Below are 26,979 nucleotides of genomic sequence, written 5' to 3' on the forward strand. Positions count from 1 at the left end.
ACCTTTTTGATGGCTCTCTCCCCAGTGGATTGGAGGCCCCTGACTTACTCCATTATGGGGGGAAGCCCGTATTTATTCTCAACTCTCCCTTGAACATACCTGCATTATTTATAAGGATATCAATTCTTGGAACGGCTTTGCAAATTTCTTCTGCGCAAGAACGAACTGATGCCAATGAAGATAAATCACATTGAAAAGTTTCGATGTTGGAACCAATTTGACTTGCTATTTTATCACCTGTCTTACAATTTCGGCATAACATTAAAATCCTAAATGAGAAGATTAGATTGTAAATATTTTCACATTTTTTATATGCATATATAAATTAGATTAATCAAAAAGTATATTTGTTTCTAATATTTTTAATACATACAATAAAAGAAATTCTATGGAACTTTCTTTTGAAGGAAAAAAATGCAGTAGACAGGGTAATTACTAGGATTTTTGGGGGAATCGGGAGGTTGTTAGGCTCTTTGGTAAATCTTTGACATTTTTGACGGAAGATTTTTATTTTTAAAGCCGAATTTGGCCATTTCAGAAAAGGCATAAATATTTTTTTAAAGACAAATTTGATCTTGTACGGAAAGTTAACCACGCACTTTTCAGCCCAGAATGTTTACCTCCCTCTTTCCACCCCAAGACAATTCTATCCCAAAGCAAGTTCACCACGAGGAAAGTTAATCCCGAAGCATGGTTATAATGAAGCAATTTCATCCCGTAGTAAGTTCATCGCAAGGAAAATGCATCTACATTAATATATATAAATACATATTTGGAATATAACTTAATGAAAAAATCCAACGTTCATATAGTATTTTATTCTACTTTTTAATACAAAGATTTAATTATTCAATAATAAATTCATTAGCATAGAAAATAAGTTCCTAATTTAAAAAGAATTGATTCCTAATAAAACACTTAATTTAACCCTTGACTAACGATTGCAAAAGATTTGCAACATAGCTTTAAGATATTTAAATTTCCTTAAATTGAATATAATTATATTTAATTAATTTTAAAAAACTAATTGTTACTTAGCTTTCGAGTATTTATTGGTGGGATTTATGAAAATAAGTTAATTGTTTCAACTTCTATTATGACACATGGGCTGAAAAGAGTCGTTCTTCACACATAGATTCCGCTATTTTTTTAATTTACCTCATTTTGATTTAGTATCAACCTTCCCAAGACAACTTCGCCACTACTTTTGTTATTTCCAATACAATGGATAAAAACATTGTGGTGTCTTAATTTTACACTGCTTCTGGATGGGAAAAATATCGTTTAAGCTAACCAATGGCTCGAAAAATCTTATGTGCTTTATAAAGTGAATTAAAAAAATTGTGTTAAAAAAATTCAATTTTAAACAAAAAAACCGCCTTTTCTTTGTTAACCCCGGGCCTTTTTATTTCATTTTCCTATTTTGAAATTTGAAAAATTCTTCAAAAGAAAAGAACTTCACAGATATCACATGAAAATATAAAGATAAAATTGGTATCATCAGATAAGATGTAATTTAAAAAATTTTAAATTGGTGCAGTTTCTCCAAATTGGGTAATTGGTAATTGATTCATTCCGGAAAACCCAATATTTTTGAGACTTTTTTAGATTCATCAATTACCAATGATCTCATCAACTTTTTATCCACAACTATAAAAAAAACTTGTAGATAATTTATTTTTGCATGTATTTAAATGCAATAACTATCCCACGAAAATCCCTGAATGAAAAATCATTTAAATATAAATAAAAAAATGAAGAAATCACCTTGAATTGAAATATTAAAGTTGTCTTTATGAGCAATGAATATATTTATTGTAACTATAAAATTGTGTAAAAAAAAATTTTTAATGTATATTCTCATTATTAAATGATTATAATATATTATCATATATTAAACTTGCTTTTGGAAAAAGGAAATAAAGTTGTAGAAGATTATTTTGTTAAAAATCATTAAATAAATAATCACCCTTCTATCCATTCTTTTTTCCTTTTTGAATAAGTTGAGGTTAAAGTTTTAAGTTTGCAAATTTTGTTGTTGCCTTAAGTTCTACAGAAAATTCAGGGAAATCCAAAAATTACTCAGAGGCTATAAAATCAGATAATTTTCTGTGATCAAGGGTTTTGTGTATTCAAAGCACTCAAAGAGCAGTAGGTAATACAACACTAATACTTAGTTACTCCCAATATACCTGGAGATAAGGTACATCAGAGACACTGTATCCATGAAAAAAATGAGTGAAATTTAGGTCTATTTTTTTAATCTTATAAATAATGTCCCTAAAGTTACAATTTAATTTTTTAGTCCAATGCGTCCTCACAAATATTGGTTCTTGAATTTCAATTAAAAATTTCGATGTTTTATTATATAAAATAGAACTATCTTGCAAAAAAATGTTCCAGTTTTTATTATCCTCTAATAAATGTTGACATATTATAGTTCTACTTCATTATATAATTTAATTTATTATATTACAGCAGAGTATGCCCGTGTTGGAGGGCTGAATAGAGGGAAATACCGAGTGGTCCATTGAAGTCTCAACACTTTGTATTTTAAAATTCAATAGGATATAATTTATCAATTAACAATATAATTTCAAGAAAAGGAATTCTATAAATAAATGTGTGTCTGAGCTCTCTTAATCATTAAAGTCGCGGCAATACTCTGCTTACAGGCGGACATGGCTGAGGATATATCCCTCTGTCATAGCGCCCCCGTGCTGGCTGACAGTGGCTTTGAGGCCCTCGATGTTTGGATGACAGATACTATAGGCCTTCCCCTCGATATGTGCCCAAAAGGTGTAGTCGAGGGGTTGCCATCAGGTCTGTAGATCAGCCAAAAGGGTTAAAAAAAAGAGTTAAATAGAACTCCAAAGAGTGTTGCAACGGAGGAGATGTGTTTCCTTCATAGCTGATGTCAAAAGTGGCCCCAAGGCTATTTCAACCCACTTTTTTTATAGCTCTCTGGAAAGTCTGATGTGAAACCCCGAGATCTCTTGCATGGGCCCTCATAAATTTGAGGGGATTACCCTGGGTTTTTGGTTGAACTCCTCCAAGTCCAGTTTGGCGTTCTTGAAAGAGTCCTTCTTTCTCTACTCCGGTTTGGACTTGCTGACGGCGTAACAGCCGTCCTAGAGACACCCAACTACTTGAAGTCCCGTAATGGAAATTCCGCGAACACGTTCAAGTGTCATTTTCTCGACTAATACGTAAGCTACAGAGCTCAGGTTTATTTGTAACAAGTTGTTTATGCTTTAACATATCGAAATATGAATTTATTTCAAGGACTTACCCTTCATTAATTATTAAATTAGTAAATCTTCCGATTCAAATAGACCACTCGGTAGAAACAAAGAATGAAGGTAGAAAAAGAGAGGGATGTAGAAAGATGTAGACAGAAGAAAAAAGAGAAGAGAGAAGGAAAAGGAGGAATAAGTGTGGTCAAAACTATCGTTTTAAAGACTCCGGATGCCCAAAAATATACATGATTATCTTGTACGTCTACTTGCTCAAATTTTAGATTACTCTTTTTTGCTGTTTTTGATTCCATGTGTGATAAGAACATAAACAGACCTATAAATGTAAATATAAAAATTGAAAAAAAAGAAGAAGGAAAACACCACAAGGAAGTCACAAGGGATCAATTTTTCCTTCTTTTTTGAATGACGAGGGGGAACTGATCCGTGGTTCTAGGTCTTAGAAAAGGGCCGACATAACGTTAGTACCATTTATAAATATTTTAAAATGAGGGAAATACTACATATATTGTCCACCATCGGACACTCAACGCTGGAGGAAATTAAATTTATTTTTACCACGTCAAGTCTACCTGGTGGAAAAATGGTTGAATGGTATACTTTGTCTCTTAATATCTTGTTTAGTCCCTACTCCTGGAGCGTAACTCATAGAAACTTAGCTCATATCTCTGTGCATCAATTATCCCCACTCTGCTTTATTCATATCAGAATAACTGGAACTGCGTTTCACGGCACACATTGTGCCTCATACAATTACAAGATGTACAACAATTTTTGGTTTAGTTATTTTTAAGAAAGCAAGGCCAAAAATATTGTTAGGATAAAAAAAGTTTGACCAACACAGACTTAACTAGTTTGTGCACTCGGTGTAAGCACAAACATCCAGCTAAAATCAGCAAATGAACATTCATTTTGGTATTCGATTAAATGCATTATTAAATTTTATTTTATTTTGTAGCCTTGACGTCTCAAAAATAATGGCCTCTTACTTTCAAAATACAGGGTATAAGAATAAAGTCCGGCGCTTTTGATTAATCTACTTTAATTTATCATGATATGGTGATTTTTAAAGTTATTTCAAAAAACTGAGCAGCAGATATAATCATTGCGAATATATTTGACTCAATTAAGCATATATTGTCCTCAATAACGAGCTGGAATTGGGTCCTGAGCCGTGTGCAGGCTCTGGAAACTAGAGTTGGGTATAAATTCTACCATTTCCGGACAACAGAGTCGATCAAAAACTTCTTGGTGGTGTGAGAGCATCAGTTGACCTTTGAATGAAGGTAGCTCCATACAAAATAATCTATTGGATTCAGTTAAAAGAAGGTATGCGGCAAAATATCCTTAGAAGGCAGTGCATTTAGAGGCAAGATTGAGTCTCTTATGTCTCCATCAGGGTTTTTGTCAACTCTGCAACCCCTTATTTTGTCGATCCCTGTCATCTTAGAAAATACTGTACCCAGCTCATCGAAGTTATCACAACCCGTGTTATTCTACTAAAAATAAAATAGGGTTTAGATATTATATTGTTGACTATAAGGTGGTGTATTGGCTAGTAAGTGAATCGTTTATAGATAAAAGTTCGGAAGATTACGTTGTTACACCCTGTAGCAAACGCAACCCCTTTGCATGTAGCACAGAGGCTAAAAAATTCCCGGGGCTAACAAATTTTATTCTGTCAAGAAGTAGTTTAAAATTAGAACAAGACATTGTTTTGGATCCATTATTTGGAAATAACGAAAGTAGCGTCAGAATTACCACATTAACTCACAAACTAAAAAAAGATTGGCAGGAAATTTTAACAGCTGTCTTTTGAAGATTTTTACACACTCCAAATGAGGTTAATTTAAAAAAATAGCACCATGTGTTACCTAATGTGTATGTACATTCGATATTTCTTTTTCTTTTGTGACTTTCTTTTGATATATTACATCTATTTTCTTATTTAATTAGAAGGCAATTAGATATTCAAATATAAAACACCCAGCTAAGTCAATCATTATAATTTATAATGTAACCCTTAAATGTTTTATATTACACATGTGCCAATAAAATTAAAAAAGCACCTTTTTCTATAATATTTAACTATAGTGTGTTAGATTTCAACGTTTTTTTAAAGTGGGAATAGATTCTAATATAGTTTTGCATCATGAAATAAGTTAAGTAGGTAATTAGTAATAAGAAAAAAAAGAATCAAAAAATCTTTCTTTTTTTTCGTTTTTACACTTCTATGAAACATTGTTCACATGATAAATTAAATTTTTAGGCCAAAAAAATAGAGTTAAATATAACGCACCAGAAAATTTTTAGACAGAAAATCAATTTGTTCTACGACGTTATGTTGCAAAAAAAGTAAAATTACATATGTACATTATTGTTTCTGTTTTTTTTGCATTAGATTGAATATGTAATGTTATATTTACACATTTCAATAATTAATTTTAATAACAGGAGTATTTTGTACAAATGCATGATTTTAACTAATTTTAGCTAGTTCTTTTTTTTTTGTTTAGTTACTCCTAAAAGAACCATCTGCTGTAAATTTAGGAGATTCTGTTTTAAAAAAAAAAACATGCAAATTTTCGTATGTATTACTGTATTTGTGTATGTAACTTTGAACACTAGTTGTTAATTGTTATTAAATAGATACTGGATTTTTTGTGATGTTTTTTGTTTGTTTAGGAAGCAAACTTTCAGTCTATGGTTAGCAAATTACAATTATTTATAAAGTACGTCCTATGGTCGTAATCGAAATATTTCTCTGATTTTTCATGGATTTTTCAACTAAAAAATTCATGGCTTTGTAAATGTATAAAGGTTTTTCATTTACCAGTAGATAACGGGATCTTGTTAGAAAATAGCATTACTGTTTAGTGTATGCATTTATTTTTATATATTAATAATCAGAAATAAAATGTTTCTTATTCTGTTGAATCTATATTTTATCACTAATATTTTTGTGTATGCTCCAAAAATATTAAATCAAATTAAATGGAATTCATTATTTATCTTGATAGTGCCTTCTTCAGGATGTACAAGTATACTTAGCCATTTTTAATCGAGGTTCAGTGAATTTAATTAACTGTTAAAAGTTGTTTCTTTGTTTTTCCTTTTGATTTATTGGACTTTTTTCTTCTTTTTTTTAAATTTTCTTCAATTTAATATTTTACCGTATGAATTACATATTATATCTTGTTAAATACTGAAATTCATGTTATTAAGGTATTTTAAAACACGGACTTATTTTTGTTCACTGAAAGCATGACAAAATGCCTCAGAAAATGTATTAAGCCTGAAATCTTCTACAACGTTTAACCAATGAGGTTTGTAACTTTTTCCGTAGTCCCGCTTACACAGAGACTCACATAACCTCCTTCCAACTTGGATGTTTAGGTTAACAAACACAAAATCTATGCTAGTAACACAGAAGGTGAAAAATACTGGCCTTAACAAAGAAAGCACGTGGGTTTTTTTAATTTAACATTGGCTTTTTTAAATTATTATTATTTTTAGCATTTTAATTGATATTGACGAGTGCAAAATGAATGGAATAGTTACAAAATGATACCAAATTGAAAGTACTTAATTATTATAATCTTTTACTGAATTCATATAATTAAATACTTTTATTTTTTGGGTTTATTTTTTACCATTTAAAAAAATAGATGTTGACCAACGGAGAGTGAAAAATAAATAATACATTTAAAACTAGTCCTATCCATATATATATTTTTAACTGTCATACTCTTTATTTTTATAATTATCACTAATGATAAACCAATTTATTTTTGGCGCTTGTCGGTGCATCTTTTTTTAGTTCCATAACCCGATCTGACCCGCAATTATTTTTTTTTTATATTAAATGATAAACAAGCACATTTTGATAGATTACATGCAGGGTTGATTTCGTCTAGTGGTACATTTTTTATTATTTTCAATCCGTAATGACATAAGCTCAAAATCACTGAGGAGGAAATCAAAATATCTTATCTCTGAAAACTAGTCCTGAGACGGAGGAAAGAGCAAAGAAAATTCTAAATTTATTCAAGGACAAAAAATAGAAAATTTTCAACATTGATGTATCTGTGAATAAGCAGAACAGCCGCAACACCTCATCCGAACATCCAGAGAATGTCTCTGCTTAAGTGAGACATTTCTACAGAAGAAAAAAATCCAGTGGCAAGCAGAGACGAAGTCTGCCCTCCATTTGGCGGAGAAGAAGGAGTGGCTCAATGCAGATACTTACAACGAAATTCTGGATAAGAAAATTCTACATTAGGGCAGAGAAAAGTTGGGGATAAGCTCCTTGTCATCCCACCGCAGAGACCCATGCCTTCCTGAGAGACAATTTTACGGACATTTGGGACTTGAACATATGGTCTAGTCCTCTCCAGTTGCGAACCCTATCTAGGCTCGTAGGGTTGTGTGTTACTCCTCATTGGAGTGGCCAGTATCTAGAGGCTTCAATCAAGATGGAGTGGGCCAAGCTAGAGTATAACTATATAGCCAAGGTCTATAAGTGATTTAAGCCTCGGATTGAGGCAATTATAAGGAATGAGGGCTAATATATTGAATAAAAATTGTGCCTAGGATTATTTTCAGAGGGTTTTGTTTAATAAATGTCCTCTGAAAACCTTTTGATTACTCTTAAAAAAATACAAATCATAAAAAGCAGGCCTATAAGCGTCCCACTATTTTGGCGTTCCGTTCAGGGTTCCGTTTAAATTTTCTTTTTTTGTTCAGTGTCCATCGTTCTGTTCAGCGTTCTAATTAAAAGGTAGTAACAGGTTTGTACAGTATATATACATACACTAACGTGCTTGCTAAGTGAAGCAATACAATTTTTGAATCATAAAAAAGTCGGATACTCAAAATGAGATTGCTAAATTAAATTGAATGTAAAAAAACGACAACGACTTCAATTATGTTCTGGGTACCAAAAGTTTTTTTGTCTAAAATGTTAATGGGAATCATAAAAACATTAATCAAACTAAAGTTTAAACACTAATAGTGGACTAAAAATAACAATATTTTATTTTCACAAAAGTAGAAGAGCTTTGTCCATTTGCTAAAATCTCATTTTTAGCGTTGAGCGTTAAAAAAAAAAATCCGTTCCTTTCATTGAACGCACGTTCCATGGAACGCTCTTCACAAGCCTGAATAAATGATTACCACTAGATAAGATAAAACCTGTAAAACTAAGTGAAATTTATATTATAAATTAATTAAATGTTAGATTTCCCTTGAAATTTTCATGCACGTAAAATTCCAAGGAAAACAGGATGCCGAGAAAGAAACCCCTAATATGTGAATCAAATGATTGATATAGATTGTTTAAAACAACATAAAATTATTTTTACCTTGCCCCCCGTTGACTCAAATCCCGAATGGTTGCTTTTCCAATACCGGACGTTGCTCCTGTTATAACCACTATTTTTCCATGTAGTTTTTTTGAGTTATTTACAGATATTATTGGACCAATACACCATTTTCTTGATAAGAAGACCATGGAAACTAAGATGAGTCCAAGCAATACAATACCAAACATACTGTAGTTTTGAAAAAGTATAGTTATAGTTGTTTTAATTGTACATACACTGAAACCCTGTTTTAATCAACTATTAATTTACTATTTATATGATATAATATATTTTTCAATTGTTTTATAAAGTTTTATTTTCTCGAATAAATTATATACGTCTTCAATTTTTTACAAAGCTACTGAATATAATCAAGATAAGGTTAAACATTCACAATTAATTTAATAATAAGGAGTACTGAAGTGAGTAGCTATTTGAATAACGTTTGTGTCCACAATATCACCAGAATTTTTAAAAAACTACCATCCTCGTCAGTTCTAATGTATCCGTACTCAACATTTGGTGGCAGCAGAGTGAACTTACAATATCTCTGACGACTACAGGTTACAAATTATAAACATTTTTGATATGTAAAAAAAGGACCAAAAATGAATATCGTAATACTGAAAACTAGAGAATGTTTGATGTTTCATTAAATGTGCGTGTAGTAGCTATAAAAGTAAGGGAATAAACACAATTATCAGTCAATATCTAGTAAGGCGTGTGCGGAAAACTGCCATTGACGAAAATTGGCAGTTAGAAAAATTGCCGTGGAGAAAATTGCCAGTATTTTTTCAAAATTCATGATGAATAATAACACATTATAAATTTCCTTAATATTATTTATGGTAAATATCTAAACATATTTGTTTGTTCCATCCCACAAGGGAGTATCTTCAACTGTGAATAATATTATAGAAATGTAGGAGGAGGGAGGGAGGGAATAAATAGATTAGGGCCGCTTAAAATATGGTTGAATTCTCTCAACCCTCGGATTCGCTAGTATCCCCGGAATAGTGTGGGATTGTTAAAAACCACCGCCAATTTATCCAATACATCCATGAACCCTTCTAATATCAAAAAATAGTTCCAAGGCCTCGGATTGCGCAAAATACTTGAAGGTACCCCTGAATCCTATAAAACCACCCAAAGCATCACATACATCCAAGGGACCCTTCTAACACCAAAAAAATATTTTCAAGCCCTCTGGATGAATTAGAAGTGGTTTTTAGCAATTCCAGAGTAACCCTGGCCCAATCCGAGGGCGGATTCTTCAACAATATTTTAAGAGGCGCTAAGATATATAGCCCCCCCCCTCCCTACCAATCATCTCGATTAATTTCTTACAAAATTGGATTGAATTTAAAAACTGCAAGGGAATTGTTGCAATAATATTACTCACACTTGAAGGTACTCCCTTGAGGGATGGAACAAACAAATATGTTTAGATATTTGTCATAAATAATATTAAGCAAATTTATATTGTGTTGTTATTCATCATGAAGTTTGAAACTGAAAAATTTCCTCCAGGGGATCTTCGACTAGCAATTTTCCCCAGGGCAGTTTTCCTAGTACGCTAATAAGGATAGAGACGTAAATTACTCTGTTTTCGATCCTCAATTAATCTCCGACTCCACCAGGGACTTACATTTCCAACACCCCCAACAAATTTTCAGTGTTGCTCTCTCTCATTTTTGTGACATACATTCGTGGTTACACTTTATACAGTTATGTTGTATCCTCAAGAATTAAATAATAATGTTTACTAAATTAGAAAATAATTAAAACTGTTCAGGTTGCCAACGACAACAAGAAAACTCGCATACATTCTAGTCTTTCATTGTCATTGTATAAATCCATTATAAATAAGTATTATTACACTGTTGATAATTTTTAGAAGTAGCAACAACCCTACTCGAAGGATTACCCTATTTCTCTATTCCAGTTCATATGCAGAGTGGGATCCAAAACTTGCAGGAGCAAGACTAAATAACGAAAAACGTGATTTTTATGGAATCAAGACAAGAAAACTCCAAAACAATTTTTGATATGTTTAAATGCTATGTTTAGCAATACTTTTTATTCAATATATACTCCTTCAAAAACAATAACAGGCTCGACACGCCACTGAAGAGATGGGCAGCTCTTGACAACGAAGTCTATGTCGTACCATATGGAGGCATGCCAGAAGTCAGCCATATTGTTGCTGAATAAGTTTTGGTTCTTCTTGGTTGTATAGGAGAGGACGCTCGTGTGGTAGTCTGTGTGGAGATGCCAACGGGTTCTGTAGCCTTCTCAGTACTGACACCGGCGTGGATAAGATCGCAGATGCGTTCCATTTTTTTACTATTGCTCCGACATTCTTATACTTAGAGACATCAGACGAAAACAAGGCTTGTTTATTATTGTCTTGGCTGTTTTTTTGGTTGTGTAAGGAAACCTCATAATTGAAAATAACGGTTTAAACGGTTACTTTATACTAAACATGGTCTAATAGGTGGCTTGCACGAAACGGCCGATTTTTCAATTTCTCTTGTCCGACTGATTAATATAGGTATTTTTTTATAATAAAGGCATTAAAAATAACCAGTCCGACTTATATGCATACATTTTAGCAAAATAAACGGAATTTAGGTCGTACAATAGAAAGGTTTGATGCATCAAATATAAGTTGAATCCAACTAAATATTATTATTTTCTTATATTTGATATTTTTTTTAAAGGAAAAGTAATTATTGATTTTTATATTCTTGTTTGACCTACAAAATGCTTCCTTTTGTTGTATATACACAATATTCTTCTGGATATAAAGAAAAGATTTATCCTCTTTGACTTCATCAAGAACAACAAGAATAAACAAATTGAAATTGAAACTTTTTATAGAAAAATCACTTCATGAAACTAGTAGGCTAGATAAGAAATTAAATTTTGGAATTGTAACTCAATTCAACTTTGAGATCCCAAAGATGAAAAAAATAGTATTTTTTAAAATATTAGATTAGCGATATATCGTTAAACAAAACAATTTTATGCAAGTATAATACATCCATCAAAAAGCTATAAAAAAGAATTTCAAATTATTCTTTTTTCAAAAAAGATTTTGCAAAAACCCTAACGATCCCCTCAAAATATATACAATATACAAGGTTGTTCGTAAGTATTAAAAATAATTCATGAGACAAAGTAATATTTAGTAAAAAATAAAAATAGAAGTTTTAAAATATACTTCTGAGTTTATTTTTTATAAACTACTAATTCAATAAAACTCTCGTTGTTAACCAATACCTCCTATAAGCGAGAGTAGAAAAAATTACATTATGTACGGATAAATTGTTCCTGAACTTCCAACCACCCTTCTTGATGGCATTACAAAAGAGATACCAAATTCTGATCGAGAGGAACTTAAACATTTGACGCAAGATAACATCATACAAAATATTTGAGCGATGGATGTCTGGACATGAAGAAGGTCATATCGATTTTCCCATTAATTGAATTATTTATTTATGTCATTCTTGTGATTTTCAACCAATGAATAAGAGTTATCTTGATGTGAAACGGTTATTTAGTTTGTTTTCCTTCAACCAAGGAGTGACCACAAGTTAAATATTGGAACCATTACCTATTTTTGCTAGTAACTAAAGACAAATCAGAGCTTTAGCGTACAAATTTCTAACAATTTAAACAATTTACAAGACTTCTCCATTTTTTTTTTTTTTTTTGCTCGTTTAGCTTATATTTGTTACTGACTGTAACTTAGCTTAAAAATTAAAAACGAACCTACTACGCCAACTATTATCTATGCAAATTTTGAGAGGTTAAGACTCATTTTTTTACAATTTTCTATGAACAATGTTGTAAAACATATAATTAACTGTAAATTGCTAAGAAACACATTGTCCTAATTGCCACCATGAGCACACAGTGCGAAAAGAGGATTGGAATAGCAGTGCTCCTCCGATCGGAATTGGCCCAAAAGGGCATCGGAAAGTAGACTGAGACATCGAGGAAGACGATTTACAATGTCTCCACGCATGGGAGACAATGGAAATAATAACGGTTGGCCCGGTATACATTGATGACTGCAAAGTTCCAATTTCTGATGCCATTTTGAATATAAATATTTAGGGTTTCGATTCATTCTTAATCTGATCTTTTGGACATTTCTCCGGGACCTAGTTGACCATCGACTCCCAGTCCTTGACTAGTCATCACTGTCTTCAGAAGCTTCTGGATCATTGATTAAATAGTACAACGACTTATCGATTCATCTAGGGTCCGATCAATTTGCAATGGATCTTTTCCTTAATTGTTATTAGCTTCAACCGCGTTCCTTTATGGATGCAGGATATTTTTGTTTACTCTTTTTTTTTATATTTCGTCGGGGATTATCTGGGATTAATTTTAGATCAATCAGGTTGTAGATTGATTATGAAGCCACGAAAAAATTATCGATACATGGAACCTTTGAAACTCATAAATTACCCTTACGTCGGACCGTAGTCCAGTCCGGTCCAGTCCAAGCTGACTTGTCAGTCCTTAAAGAAGGTATAATTGATCCCTCGAGACGTCATTGTGGGTGATTTTCTTTTTTTAAATGATTCCGTTATATGTATAATAGAATAATTTATATAATTAACTAAAATATCACATATTAATATTGTAATGCAATTCAATAAAAACAGGAATATTTTTTGCAAGATATACGCAATGCGGTTTATACAAATCTTTTATATCTTTTATATGTTTCACTTGGCTTAATTAACTATCAACATTTTAAAGAAAAATTCAAATAATTGGTTCCAATTGGACTGGACCAAATAAATAATCAAATTAAAAACTCTTCCTAAAAAAAAAAGATTCAAGTTAAAAATAAGTAAAGAAAGATGGTAGATGATTACTTAGACTAAGGAATTTATAACTCTCGTTGTCTGAGATTCAAGAAGTATTAACAATACATTATAAGGAAAGCCAATAGCAACAATCCTCTATAGGCACCCACTTTTAGAGAATTTAAAATTATAATACAGCTAGCTAGGATTTCTATATTTTGATTCCTAAATAATGGAGATGTGGTCCAATTAGTGTCGTTTTTAGGGAAGAGAGAATAAATATTTTGAAATTGGGTAGATTGAGGTAAAATTTTGATCATTTTGTATGATTACTGAAAATCCCTATTGTGTTTGCATGTTAAATTAAGGAGATCGATTTTCCTTTATTGACGTCTTGAAAATCCACGTAAAAAAGAAAACACCGGACATTAAATTAATTTTTAATAATGTATCCAGACAGTATTTAAAAAGAGGACATGTCCGGGCAAGTGAGGATAGATACTTATCCAACATATATTTAGTAGCAAAAATTAGCATTTTTTTATTACAATTATTGGTCCTTCACTTTCAAAAACTGTGTGTGAAACCTGCGCTCCACCACTATAAGTAATGTAATCCTGAGCGTTTTTTAGCGTGCAAGTGCCTTCATTGTTGTCAACCTGAACAGTCTGAACATATTTCATGCCTGAACAGAGAACATTCTAATATAAAGTAATCGCATGTGCCTGTGCTCATAAATGATTGAAACTAACACTGAGGATTTGTTGGGGAGTTATCCATGAATTCTTGAACTCATTTAAGATTGAAATCAGAGAACATAATTCCTGCTATGTCTTTGCTAGATCCGTTATGGGATTTGTTTTTATTTCCTTACAAGCAACGAATCTAATCAAACGCCATGACAGCTAAGCTGCCTGTTGGACTCAGAGTGTTAATGAGGATTTACAATGGAGTTATTCATCTCTATGTTTTGCAAGATATGAAGTGGCATATGTATTTTATTCCCTTCCACCCATTGCTGCTTGTAGCACATTTCGTAAAATTTGAGACAATGATATTTTATCCCCACGAAGGACTAGCAATTAATGTGTCCGAGTTTTGTTGTTGTTGACCACATAAACAAGAGTTAATGATAGAAAGTAATGCTGAAAATTTGTTGGGGAGTTCGAAGTGTAAGGCCCTGGTGGACTCGGAGTTTAATTGAGGGTCAACAATAGAGTAATTCCAGTCTCTATCCATACTAGATATGGACTGATATTTGTGTTTATTCCCTTAATTATGTAGCTGCTCGAAAGACAAAAAATGTAATAGAATAACAGCTAACTTGCTCTCCTTTCTAACATTCTTCTAATGGTTAGAGTATCCATGTTAATTTTCGTGTTTCTTTTAATACTAAAAATCCTTACGATTAAGAGCCCTATACATTAAAAGATATTTTATTAACTTACAAAAACTAGGGATGGGACAAATAAAAAAAATTAAAGTTTAAAATTAAAGTTTAAAAATTAAAATTAATAGTTAAAATACCATTTTGCTATCAGGGGCGTGTCCACAGGATTATATATATTTTTGGTGGGGGGGGGAGTTAGCTTGTTTTATGAACTTTTTTAAAACATAAATACAAAAATTATTTTTTTGTATTTTTAAATTTGAAAAATTCAATGTTTTGGAAAAAATTTCAAATACTAAAATTTTCGAGACAAAATTTCAACTTACTTTTAAAAAAAAAATCCAAATCCACAAAAAAAAATCAAAAATCAAAACAAAAATTCACAGTTATTCACAAAAATTTTAATTTTTTGTAGAAAAATTTCTAAAATCCATAGACATTTACAAGAAATAAAATCAATTTTGGAAAAATTTTAAATATTAAATCTTTAATATAGAATTTTTTGATATCTAATTTTTCGGAGAAAAATGTCAAAAATACAGTTATTCAGTGAAAAAAAAATTATTTTTATTAGATTTGGAAATTAAATTAAATTTCAAATATTAAATTTTTTATCACAATGTAAAAATTCCTTTATTTGGGGGGGCTATTTTTTTTTTTTTTTTCATGACTCAGAAAAGTAATAAATAAGAATTGGAATCACAAATTAAACATTATTTTCCGGATGCCGATTTCAGAAAAATACCGAATTCTCCGATTTCCGATTACGATTAATCGTCCCACCATTACAAAAAACGTTGATTTTTATTATAAAAGACGTTCAAATATCCTTAACAAACAATTTCATCTCGATACTACGTACACAGCAATAATTAGGTAATTATCAAACTTTAGTAGAAAGTTAGCTGTCCTTTTTAAACTTGATCGACCCCTGCCCACCCAATATCATATCTTTTCATAACCCTCAGTAACGACAAATTAACTAATATAATTCATGTACGTTTGTAATTATTCATCATTGTAATTTTTTGCTTCAAGATAGTGAGTGTCATTCATAAATATGCGATTTTATTTTGTTCTAAGTAATAATTATATATTAATTAGCAATTATAATAATACTTCTAAATATCGTAATCATTTTTACTCATTAATATGAAGGTGTATAGATAAGTAATATTAATTATACAATCTAATTTAGGAGGTAAAGATAAACATATGCATAGTTTGTATACCTAATTACAAGCAAAGCTAACAAACTGAAACAATAACAAATAATTTGCTGATTTTTTGATTATAATAATTATTAGCTGGAGTATGCAGCTCAGAGTTATTGGATGTCAACAAACAGACAAAAAGACAAACAAAACTTTGTTTTAATAATAAAACACGGCGTTATCTCACCAACACTAACATATACAAGGGATTTTGTTGTCAGCTGGCGATGATTTTACTTCGTTTATTCTAATCAGTGGTCTAAATATTGATTGGTTGAATTATAATTAGCTATTGTTATGCTGCAAACAATTGGTAACAATAATGGAACAAAAGTTCCATAGTTGGGAAGAATAATTGGGTAACAACGAAAAGATTGCCCTGATCTTTCTTTGCCCATGAAAGATTGCATGGACAATAAAGGTAACGTCATGATACAGACGTATTGACCCCTTTTCTTTTCCATTTTAATAGGACACACTGGCCTTTAGCTACACACAATCGTTGTTACATTGTTATTTCCTTACATATAGGGATGGGATTTTTTGAGAGCACGAGGTGAAGGGGAGCGATATTTATGGTATTACTGAATTAAAATCCTTAACAATATAGCTACATTTAAAGGGCCGCCTGCAAGGGGTGTTTTGGAGGGGCTGTAGCCCCACCCCAAAAATCCAAAAAAAATAATGAGAATAAAATATGTGTAAAGTTAATTTTTTGTGAACTGCAGCGGATTTTTGAAATTTTTTATGACTAGACTTAAATTTTTAATTTAGTTTCCAAAAAATTGAGAACAGCTGTGAGTTTTGATGATTTTTTTTTGTGATTTCTTATAGATTTTTAAATTTTTTAGAAAAAAAATTAAGTTTTTTGTGAATAGATATATATTTCGCAAATTTAAATATTTTACTAAATTTTGTTTAAATATTTAATAACAAATTTAATATTAAAAATTTTTTTAATATATAATAAGTATTTAAAAAAATTTTACATTTGAAACTTAAATTCCAAAATATTAAACTTTTGTTGAACAACAATGGATTTTTGTAATTTTTTTCACAGAAAAATTTCAAAAACAAAGCCCCTCAAATGATAGAATAGCCTTTGATTTAAGTATTCCAAAAAAAATAGAATGCTTGAAAGTGAAGTGCCAAGAACTAAAAACTAAAATAAACCCATTTGACGCCGCCCCAGGCTACTGGCTATGGGTAAAGAGTTCTTTATATATATATATATTATTTTGCCTTGGGCCTTACAATTTTCGTACTTAAACAAAGTGAAACGGAACTTTTAGTTTTTTTATCTCGCAACCTCAAGCCTTTATGCAGTTTATTATGGTTAGATGTTAATTTACTGTATCTAGGGATTTCATTGTTATTGTTACGTAAGCAACTCCAGATACAAAGATCTTCAGAGAAGGCAAACGCTTGGAAACATGTATAAAAATGGTATGTTTACACGGGCGGATTTTGGGAAGGGATATATTTACTATTAATTAATTACTAATTGAATCCCAAAAACATGTTTTAGTCAATGTATCAGACCTCATAATTGATGGTCAGTTCCAGGCGGTGCACCACCGTGGTGGAAGCTGCTACATTCCCTCCAGATGTAATCGGCACTCATTGAGGCCCATGCCTTGTTAATTGAGGTTTCAGGGCGTGGTGTTGTTGTGGTGTCTCCAGCAGGCCTTGGATTCTACGAGTATCTATATGGAATAGTCTAGGGTTGAGGTCTGGGCTCTCTGGCGTCCAGAATAACCTTGCCCAGAACTGCATGTAGACCTGGAGCCACTCTTGGGCTTTCTTTGGGGTGTAGATAGGTGATCCATCTTGTTGGAATACCTAAGCAGAAATCCTGACGATTGATTATATAAATGGGAGAATTTTGGGTGAATAATTTTGACAGGGTCAATAGTAAAAATCTTCTTATAAGAAAAGATCACAATCAGTCCATAGCTTCCCTTGAGGTGGTTCAGTGTCTTTTTTGCACGCTCCATTCGGACTAATATCTGCTGTTCTGTCAACATAGGGCGGGAATATACTGCCGATACTTTATTCCTGCCTTTTTTAGAGCCCTAGACACCGCTGAAGGGGACTTGTTCATCTTCCTGGCGAAGTCAAGAATAGAAGAATTCAGCTTATTCTTTAAAACTGACTAGGACAATGTCTTTCTTAACAATCGACAGCTAATTTTGTGTTCTACGGCATTGCTTATCGGAACATAGCAAACAAATTACTCTTAAACTCTCAAAATTTGCATAATAGAGATGAGTAAAAAAAAAACAGTTGGTCCGGTAGTATATACATAATCTTTAGAAAAAAATGATATTCTTTACTTTTCAAATGCCTTACCTTAATTATTATAGTCTATAAACTGGGGAGACATAAGCTTCTTTTTATAATTAACTAAATGTACCTTATATACGTACTTACAAAGGTAAAAATATGACACTGTACTTGGAGGCTAAAGACTTAATAATGAATAAAGTATATGTTTATCCCAAGTTTCTCCTAAGTACATAGTTAGAAGGGGAAATATTTTAATCCACAGTTGGTGTATCGTATGTCATACACGTTTGTGTATTAGGGCCAGAATTATTTCGTGTTTTTTTTTTTTTTTTTTTTTGTATGGAATTTTAAAAGTGTTCCGTTTGATTAAAAAAAAAAGAAATGATTGACAAAGTTTAATTCATTTATATAAATATTTAGAGGTAGCTAAAAGGTCCTAGTGTTTTTATATTTGATACTTTTTACATGTTTCTATTTCTTATTAGTTATTACTAGCCTGAGTATCCAGCATTTCCCGGAGTAATTAGGCATCGACAAAAAAAAAAAAAAAAAAAAATTGCTTCTTTGATATTTAAGATCGTGAGAGAACTTACAGCCGAAAACATTTTTGCCGAAGGACAATGTTATAAAACGGACAGTTTGCCGAATGTACATTTTGCCAAAGAAGAATTTCCCGAACGTACATTTCACCGAATGACCATTTGGGCCATTTGGCCGAAAAATGATGTTAAATTTATTGATGTATACGATTGCATATTTTAATTCAATTTGGAATGATATTATGGGATATAAGTATTGTTCATATCCTATATTTCGGTATGTATACAGAGTTTGGAAGCAAAACTTAGAATGTTAATAAATACTTAGAATGTTAATAAATACTATATATGTAATAAAATAAAGAGACTTTGTGATTTTTTCCTAGACATTCCGAATCTCCTGTCCTTTCTGCATAAGTAAACACTTATCAACATTTCTCAAATATTTCATCATGAGTGAGCAAGAAGCAAAACAGCAAAGGATCTCAGACCTTCTAGATGCCAAAATTGAGGTGGCAGGGATTTTAGACATTGTGAAGTGCTCCAGGAGCCTCATTTTCAAGGTGACCAAGATGATAAAAGGATGTAAAATACCTCTCAAGGAAAGAACGAAGTAGGGCACACAGCTTGAAAAGGGATTCTGAGTTTCTGGGGGACCTAAAGAAGAAGATCAAGAAGGATAGCCTCTCTAACGAGTTTGACGTGGGCGAGGGGACAATCAGGATGGGTCTGAAGGAGTGCTTGAGGTTGTCCTCTTACACAAGGACCCCACGCCACCTGATGACAAGCACTCTGAAGGAAAGGATAGTGCAAAGGTACAAGAAAGTTCGTGCGTGGATTAAGGTAAATGGATCTACAGCATTTTCACCATTGACCAGGTCTACAATGGTCGGAATGACTGTTGGCTTGGGGTATCACCAGAGGAGATTAAAGGGGTGTTCCGTACAAAACATACGGCCCAAACAATGGTCCTGGAGTCGTGGCGTCCGACGGGAAGAAGATACCTCCCTTCTTTTTAAGGCTGGGGAGAAAACCGCCCAGGAGGCCTACTACAACGTGTTGAGGTTCACCATACTGCCATGGCTCAAGGTCACCTACCCAAAGGCAACTATGTGTGCACCCAATATGGTGTTCCCTCACACACATCGGCCAAATGCCGGAAGTTCTGCGCTGACAACATGGCAAATATGATTTTGATAAAAAGGTTACAGACAAAATTGTTGTATGGTAAAATTGTCGTGTACGTTATCATTGTGAGACAAAATTGTTATGGGTAATATTATTGCAAGATATTATTTTCGTGTGCAATTTCATCGCAATTTATATTATATTCGGACGATAAAATTATTGAATGATGAAGAAACTTCCCGTAAAATACCCCATTTAATATCCCTATCCCACAGGCTGTACATTTGATGTGTTGGGCCCCAAACCAGTTTAAATTGCACGATTGTCGCGTTTTTAAGTATTTAGAACCCTTTTATAATATGGTATAACACACTCCGAACCACATGTTGTTCAGGTGAACGGCTCGGCCCCGAGGTAGGTCAAATTCAATCATTCCGGATTCTCTAAGCATCAAACAACCTTTTTAATATCCAAAAATACACCCCGACCTTCAGATTGTACAGATTAATTACTGGGCCTCAAAGCAGTTTAAACTCCACTGCCGCCGTGTGTCTAAGCATGAAGGACCCGTTAGAATAGGCTAGAATACACTCAGGCCACGGGTTGTATAGTAGAACTCCTGAGCCCAAAGTAGGTTAAATTCTTCATGCGTCGCTTTCCTGAGCATCCAGAAACCTTTCTAATATCCAAAAATATACACCGGCCCTTAGGTTGTGCTATATAATTGCAAGAAACCAAAGTAGTTTATAAAATCTAAAAACATATAATATACTATGAGTTATTACATATCCACGGCCCACGGGTTGTGAACCATCTACTTTTATGCATGTACTATGTACTTTTTTTTTTTTTTTTGAATTTTTGTGTTATGGTGTTAAATAAAAATTTATATCCTGGTACTTAGAAACATAGTAGGTAGTGTGTTATACTCCTATTCGTTATCATTTATTGGACTAATCAAGTATTATACATATCCCATTTTAAGGGATGGATCGTCAGAACCGTTGGTCGGGGTGTTCATAGCATATTAGAAAAGGTCCTTGGTATTAGAAATGCGTCGACAGTTTAGTTTATACGGTATCTTGTCCCAGTACTTCACATTGTAGAACTTGAGGGCTGGGGTGTATTTTGGGATATTAAGAGGGTTCCTTGATGCTCGGGGAAGCGGTGGGAGAAGAATTTAACGTGCTTCAGGGCACATCAGCTCATCTACACAACCCATATGTTGGGATATATTATAACATATTAGAAGGAGTCCTAGGTACTTAGAAACGTGTTCGGCATCATTTTTTTCGCCCAATTCTCCAAAACCATTATTATTTCTTATATCAAAAATATTTATATGATTTACATCATGAAGTACAATATAGAGTGCGCTCTGTATACACGTTCGAAGCTATATGAACACGCTTACAATATTTCATTAATACGAGACTACATTACTATTTTTTAGATCAAAATATGTTTATGATATACATCATAGAGCACTATATACCGTGTGCCCAGTGACTCGTTTTCATATATTCATACAAACAGAGAGACAAACTTTGCTTTATAATACAGATTATATTATATATGTTGCGTTCAAGTAGTAACCAAAAAATGAGATGAATAATTTTATATAGGTTTTACAGTAATTGGGATGAGGATAATGCAATAATTGAATATTTCATGAATTATGGACATATTAATAGTCTAATTCTGAACTATTTTAATCCAGATTACTAAAATATAAGTACTCTATGACATATTATATAGTTAAATTATGCCCACAGTTATATTACTTATAAATACTTAATAAGTAACCATGTCATTTTAATAGATCAAAAGGAGATATTGGTACAAATTAATTGTTTGTCATTAGAATGGTCAACGTTGTAATTAACTAATGCATTTTTAACACTAAGAAATTGCAAATTGTACAATTTGCTTATACAAGTTGTAACTTGTACATACATCACAACTTGATATTTACAAACTGCGAATAAAAACTTTACATAAAGGTATTGATAGTTTTATTCATATTTTCAAAGCTAATATAGGAAATTTTGCGAAAAATGAGTAATTTTTCAACTTTAATTGAGGTACATTATTGATTTATGATTAGTTTACAATGCTTTTTTGGTTTTTAGGGTATTAAACATGCATCTAAATTATGTTTAATATATACTTATGTAGAAACAAAGACGTCAAAGGGCTGGCTACAGCGACTGATTGGATTTGTTCAATTATACCTATTAAAATATGAAAACTTAATAGACAGATAAGCTTAATCAATAAACACTTACACATTATTGGCTTAGTACATAAGTGGCCTGTCAACATAAAATCAAGCTGCTATGATTTTTCTACAATATGAGTGTAGATTACATTTGCATTCTTACACGAATAATTATTGTCAATTTCTATGAACAAATTATTCTTATTAGACCTTTGGAGGCAGTGCAAATTGCAGCGGAAGTAACCAAAATTAAACATAACAATAAAAGGATGAGAAATTGGTAGACCTTATTTGAAAGTCCATATCAGGCAAATATAAGTAAGTCAAAAATTCTTGAACATTTTAACTCATCCCACGAATTTGAATGATAAGCCTGCACTATGTCTATAAATTATGGGGCTTTATGCAAGGGTGTTGCTAGTTTTCATCATTAGAGGGGCTAAGCTTCAAAAATTATCAACATCGTAATTAAAATATTTATATAAATTGATTTATTTTGTATACATTATGTTATGTTCTAGTTGCAACTAGTATATGCAAATGTTAAATGTACCAACTAAAAATGAGATGAATAATTTTACATAAAAGAATAACAGTACTTGGGATGAGGATAAAGCAATAATTGAATATTCCATGGATGATTGAAATATTATTGGTGTAACTTTTGAGGATTTTACTACAAATTAGGTACTAAAATAGAAGTACGCTTGGTACATTAAAAAGTTCAAACGCCCATAGTTAAATTATTCATGAATACATAATTACTAAATAATTTGAATAGATCAAAATGAAATTAATACTTGGATATTAGAATGATCAATTTTCTTTTACAAGCTGCAACTTGTACAAAAATATATATTTGATTACAATTGGGAGGGGGATTAAGGGTCTAGCGACGCCACTTATATTATGGTGTAAAAAATAAATTGAGATTTTCTCCTTTGCTTATTTTTTGTTCAAGATTGTTTGTTTTTATGTTGACACTCCACATATTCCAAATTGATTTTATTATTCTTAAGTATGTTTAGTCATGGATTACTTAACATCTAATCTATGGTTTAGTATATTAAATGGAAAGATAAATTGAAGAATCATTTCAATAAGTTCAAATTTGTCTAACAATTTAAAAAAGTTGAATCGAGTATTATAATAATGAAAATCACAAAAATTGAAGAATTTTTTTTGCTATTTTTCACAGAATTAAAGTGGAATTTACAAATTTAATGACTTACACACTTAGTTTGATCATGGTTAATACATATATATTTGAATATATGGTTGTATATTTAACGCATTCAATTTAAATCCAGAGTATACATTTTTCTACAGACAAAATAATAAAAATATACATAATTTTTAATGGCACATTTTTGTTATAAATATATATCTTTATATCTATAATATAAATTAGGTACATTATGAATAATATCTTTCATTACAACAATTATACAGTATTCCATCTGATTTGACAAAGAATATTAATGGTTAAGCAAAAAGTAACAAAAAAAAAAAGAAACAGTTTTATTAAGCAATAAAATCAATTAGTTCATTGACTTGGTGAATATAAATTATTTTTTCAATAATTTGATTGAAACGTATATAATATGTAATGTTCAACTTTCTTCCATTATTTTCAAATATGTATAATTTCATCATCTTCTAATTCATCCATGCGTTCAATTTCTTCTTCAAACAACAAATGCTCTTCGGCAAATTCACTTTCTAAAAGCCTGCAAGAGAAAAATTTGGGATTAGATATTTAGATTAAGAACTTGTAAATATAATATTTATAAAAAAATAATTCTGGAAAAGATTACAGTCAATATGTGATTCATACTTTGGAGCAGTTGTTCCAAACTTTTTCTGTCTGCGGACCATAGGGAGGGGGGCGGATAATAAACGTGAATGCACTATGTACTATTATGGAAATTTATTATTAGCACATTGCTCAAACATTACAATGCTATTATAACATTACGAGATAATAACTTTCTTAACACATTGCTCCAATAATATAACACTATTATAATATCTGTTGCTTATTCATTTTTATAACTGGTTAAATTTTGGCTAACATGTGAGAAGAATACGGTCATTTCAAAATTTAAAAAAACCACTCGATTTAAACTGGGACTATAATAATAATGGGGGACTTATTACTCTATTTACAGTTGGTAGGAGATGTAGAAAATATTTAGTATGAATACAAATAACAAAAGAGCGCTGGGAACATGTAGTAGTAGGCATTGTGGCTTGTTGCCCGTGAAATCTGATGAGTGAATTAAAAATTATCAACTCAAAAATAATTAACAACAATTTATTTGCTTTTTTTTAATTTGCATTCAAACCTTCTTCTCTTACCAACTGTAGATGAAATAATAAGTACTTTTTTATTATCGTCCTAGACTTAAATAATAAATAAAATAGAAAAATAGCTAATAAATTATAGTACAGCCCAGAACTGATTGATACACGGACCGGGGGACCACTCCTTATAAAAGGTGATTTCCAATCTTTTCATCATTGGAGAGCCCTATAACATTTTTTTGTATCTTTTTATTATTTATTATCTATGGAGTCTCTTGCAGACCCCTTGACGATGCACTTTGAAGCACAAGGGCTCATAGGATCACTGCTTTAGAAAAAAATTCGAGATTTCCAATTGTATTCAATCAATAACCACTTAACGTAACGCTGTGAGATATTTTTATTGTAAGAAAAATAGCATTTATAATTTCTTCCGTAGTTCAGATCACTTAAATCACGTCTTATGAAAAGCATATTTTTTAAACCCCTGCTTCACATGCTATTAACAATAAAAGATTACATTTTTGTGGAAGAAAAAAAGAGCTATAATATTCGAACTCCTTGAGAAAGATTCAAAATCTTAATTTGTAATCTGATGTATGATAGAAATTTTAAATAAACGTATACTTCACCCCATTGCAGATACACTTATTCATAAAGCGTATGGGCCTTCTTTCTCATGATAGGTAGAATTTCTAGTTATAAATTCTTACTAAAAAATATTCTTGAATATTATACGTTTTAGTGTTAAGGAGATTAAATGAAAATCGATTTGGCAAACATTTATGGATAAAGGGTTGAGTACCAAAGTGTCGTAACTCAAACATTAGTCTTATTGCTTACATGTCATGCTAGACGTCTAATATCTATTGTAAATACTTAAAAACAGAGAAAAATTTTGACTGTTGAATTGATTTTCTTGGATCCATTTTATTGTAAAAAAAAATTGAAAACACCTTTATTCATAATGAATGAATAGAGTTTCCAGGCTTAATTAAGTAAAGTAAGAGTATTTGAGTCGCAACAATTTGGCATTCACCCCACGGTAATGCATCGTTTAAATAAATTAGATATTAAAATAGAAATGACTTGTTATATCTAAGATGTAGATAAATAATATGTAACCTTATTTCTTCTGGAGTCAGATCAACGTCATTATCAGGTTCTGGACACTCTGCACAACGACTTTCATCAATTCCATAGTTTATACAAGTACTCTTAACACATTGACAACATGAGTCATGAAACCAACGATAAGACCCACCACCCATAGATTCGCAGGCCTTTTTGCATTTATTCATTGAGGCACACTGCGTTAAATAAGTCACCGTACAATTAAGCGTAGCGAAGTTGACTGTTTCTTGTGTTGAAGGCGTTGTTAGATGTGGATATTTGTGAAAATCTGAGAAGGACACATCGATAGGAAAGGAATAGGAGCTCCACCGTCCATGTACATCATCACCATATGCCGTTAATGCTAAATCAAGGAGAGATGTTACACCGAGATAAAGAAATACAAGAGTTTACCATCAAAAAGGGAATCATCCGGGTTTGGTAGTGAGGAAACTTGACTAGAGAGACTTCTCGAATTGGATGAAGCAGCATTAGTTGACACATTGGCGAATCCCGAAGTGTCTGACTTCTTACACATGCCGACACAGGAGCAACACTCGTCGTATAAATGTTCTAAGCAGGCGTAGCATGTTTTACAACATGAACAGTCTGGAGAGGATTCATTTTTTTCACAATCACAGCTCTTGAGAAGAGTACACTTGGATACAATTGATCCACAAACTGCCTCATTACAAGCCTCTCCGCACCATAAAACCCAGCTTGAAAGCAATAAAACCCAAAGGTTGTTCATCATCAATCCAATGTTTTTGTTTATTGTTGAAATACTATAGCAACAGCTGATTTTTCTACGTCTTTCTTTCTCTCTCTTTTATCTGTAGATAGCGCACTCTTAAAGCTCTTTTCAGTACTACTACTAATAATGTTACATAGTTCTAACGTTACAAACACAGATGGTACCATAATAAAATTATCATACTTACTTTTAGAGGTTTTACCATAGAATGTAAAACATAAAGTGAGATGTGAAGAAGTTGACACCGTCTTATTTGACCAAAACATGCAAATTGTAGTAGTCAAAATATGTACGTACCAAATTAGAAGTTACTGTATGTTTGTATGTTAACCACATATCAAATATCGCTTCAAATATTTTTATGTTCCTTAATGTATTTATTCTATTAGATCCCAGGGGACTCGCATCTTACTTTCATACTATACCTTAGTAGGTATCGAAGAAAAAGAAGAAGAGGAAAGAAGCGTTATGTACTTATATGGTAGCATTGAAGGGATATATTAAGTCATTTATGAACATTTTTCAATACATTATTTTAATTAAGAGAACATATATCATTATGTTAATTAAGA

At 31.7% G+C, this 26,979-nt stretch overlaps 2 protein-coding genes across 2 annotated transcripts in view; both read right to left on the bottom strand.

Annotated features, from left to right (window-relative positions):
- LOC121122197 (retinol dehydrogenase 12) overlaps positions 1-18,540 on the bottom strand; it is a 30,287-nt gene extending 11,747 nt beyond the window's left edge. The window contains exons 1-3 of the mRNA XM_040717201.2: positions 18,409-18,540; positions 8,621-8,809; positions 100-269 (exon numbers count right to left, since the gene is read on the bottom strand). Coding sequence (XP_040573135.1) covers positions 100-269; positions 8,621-8,808 — 358 coding nt within the window. The 5' untranslated portion in view covers position 8,809; positions 18,409-18,540. The remainder of the gene's footprint in view (positions 1-99; positions 270-8,620; positions 8,810-18,408) is intronic.
- A 4,161-nt stretch (positions 18,541-22,701) lies between these two features.
- Positions 22,702-26,541, bottom strand: LOC121121821 (twisted gastrulation protein homolog 1-A). Its single transcript, XM_040716810.2, has 3 exons — positions 26,068-26,541; positions 25,666-26,017; positions 22,702-23,963 (listed from the first exon to the last, which is right to left on the bottom strand). Exons 1-3 carry the CDS (start codon positions 26,405-26,407, stop codon positions 23,867-23,869), a joined length of 789 nt encoding a protein of 262 aa, XP_040572744.1. The 5' UTR covers positions 26,408-26,541; the 3' UTR covers positions 22,702-23,866.
- Positions 26,542-26,979: the final 438 nt, after the last annotated feature.

This window comes from Lepeophtheirus salmonis, chromosome 7, assembly GCF_016086655.4.
Source record: "Lepeophtheirus salmonis chromosome 7, UVic_Lsal_1.4, whole genome shotgun sequence".
NCBI classification, from domain to species: domain Eukaryota; kingdom Metazoa; phylum Arthropoda; class Copepoda; order Siphonostomatoida; family Caligidae; genus Lepeophtheirus; species Lepeophtheirus salmonis.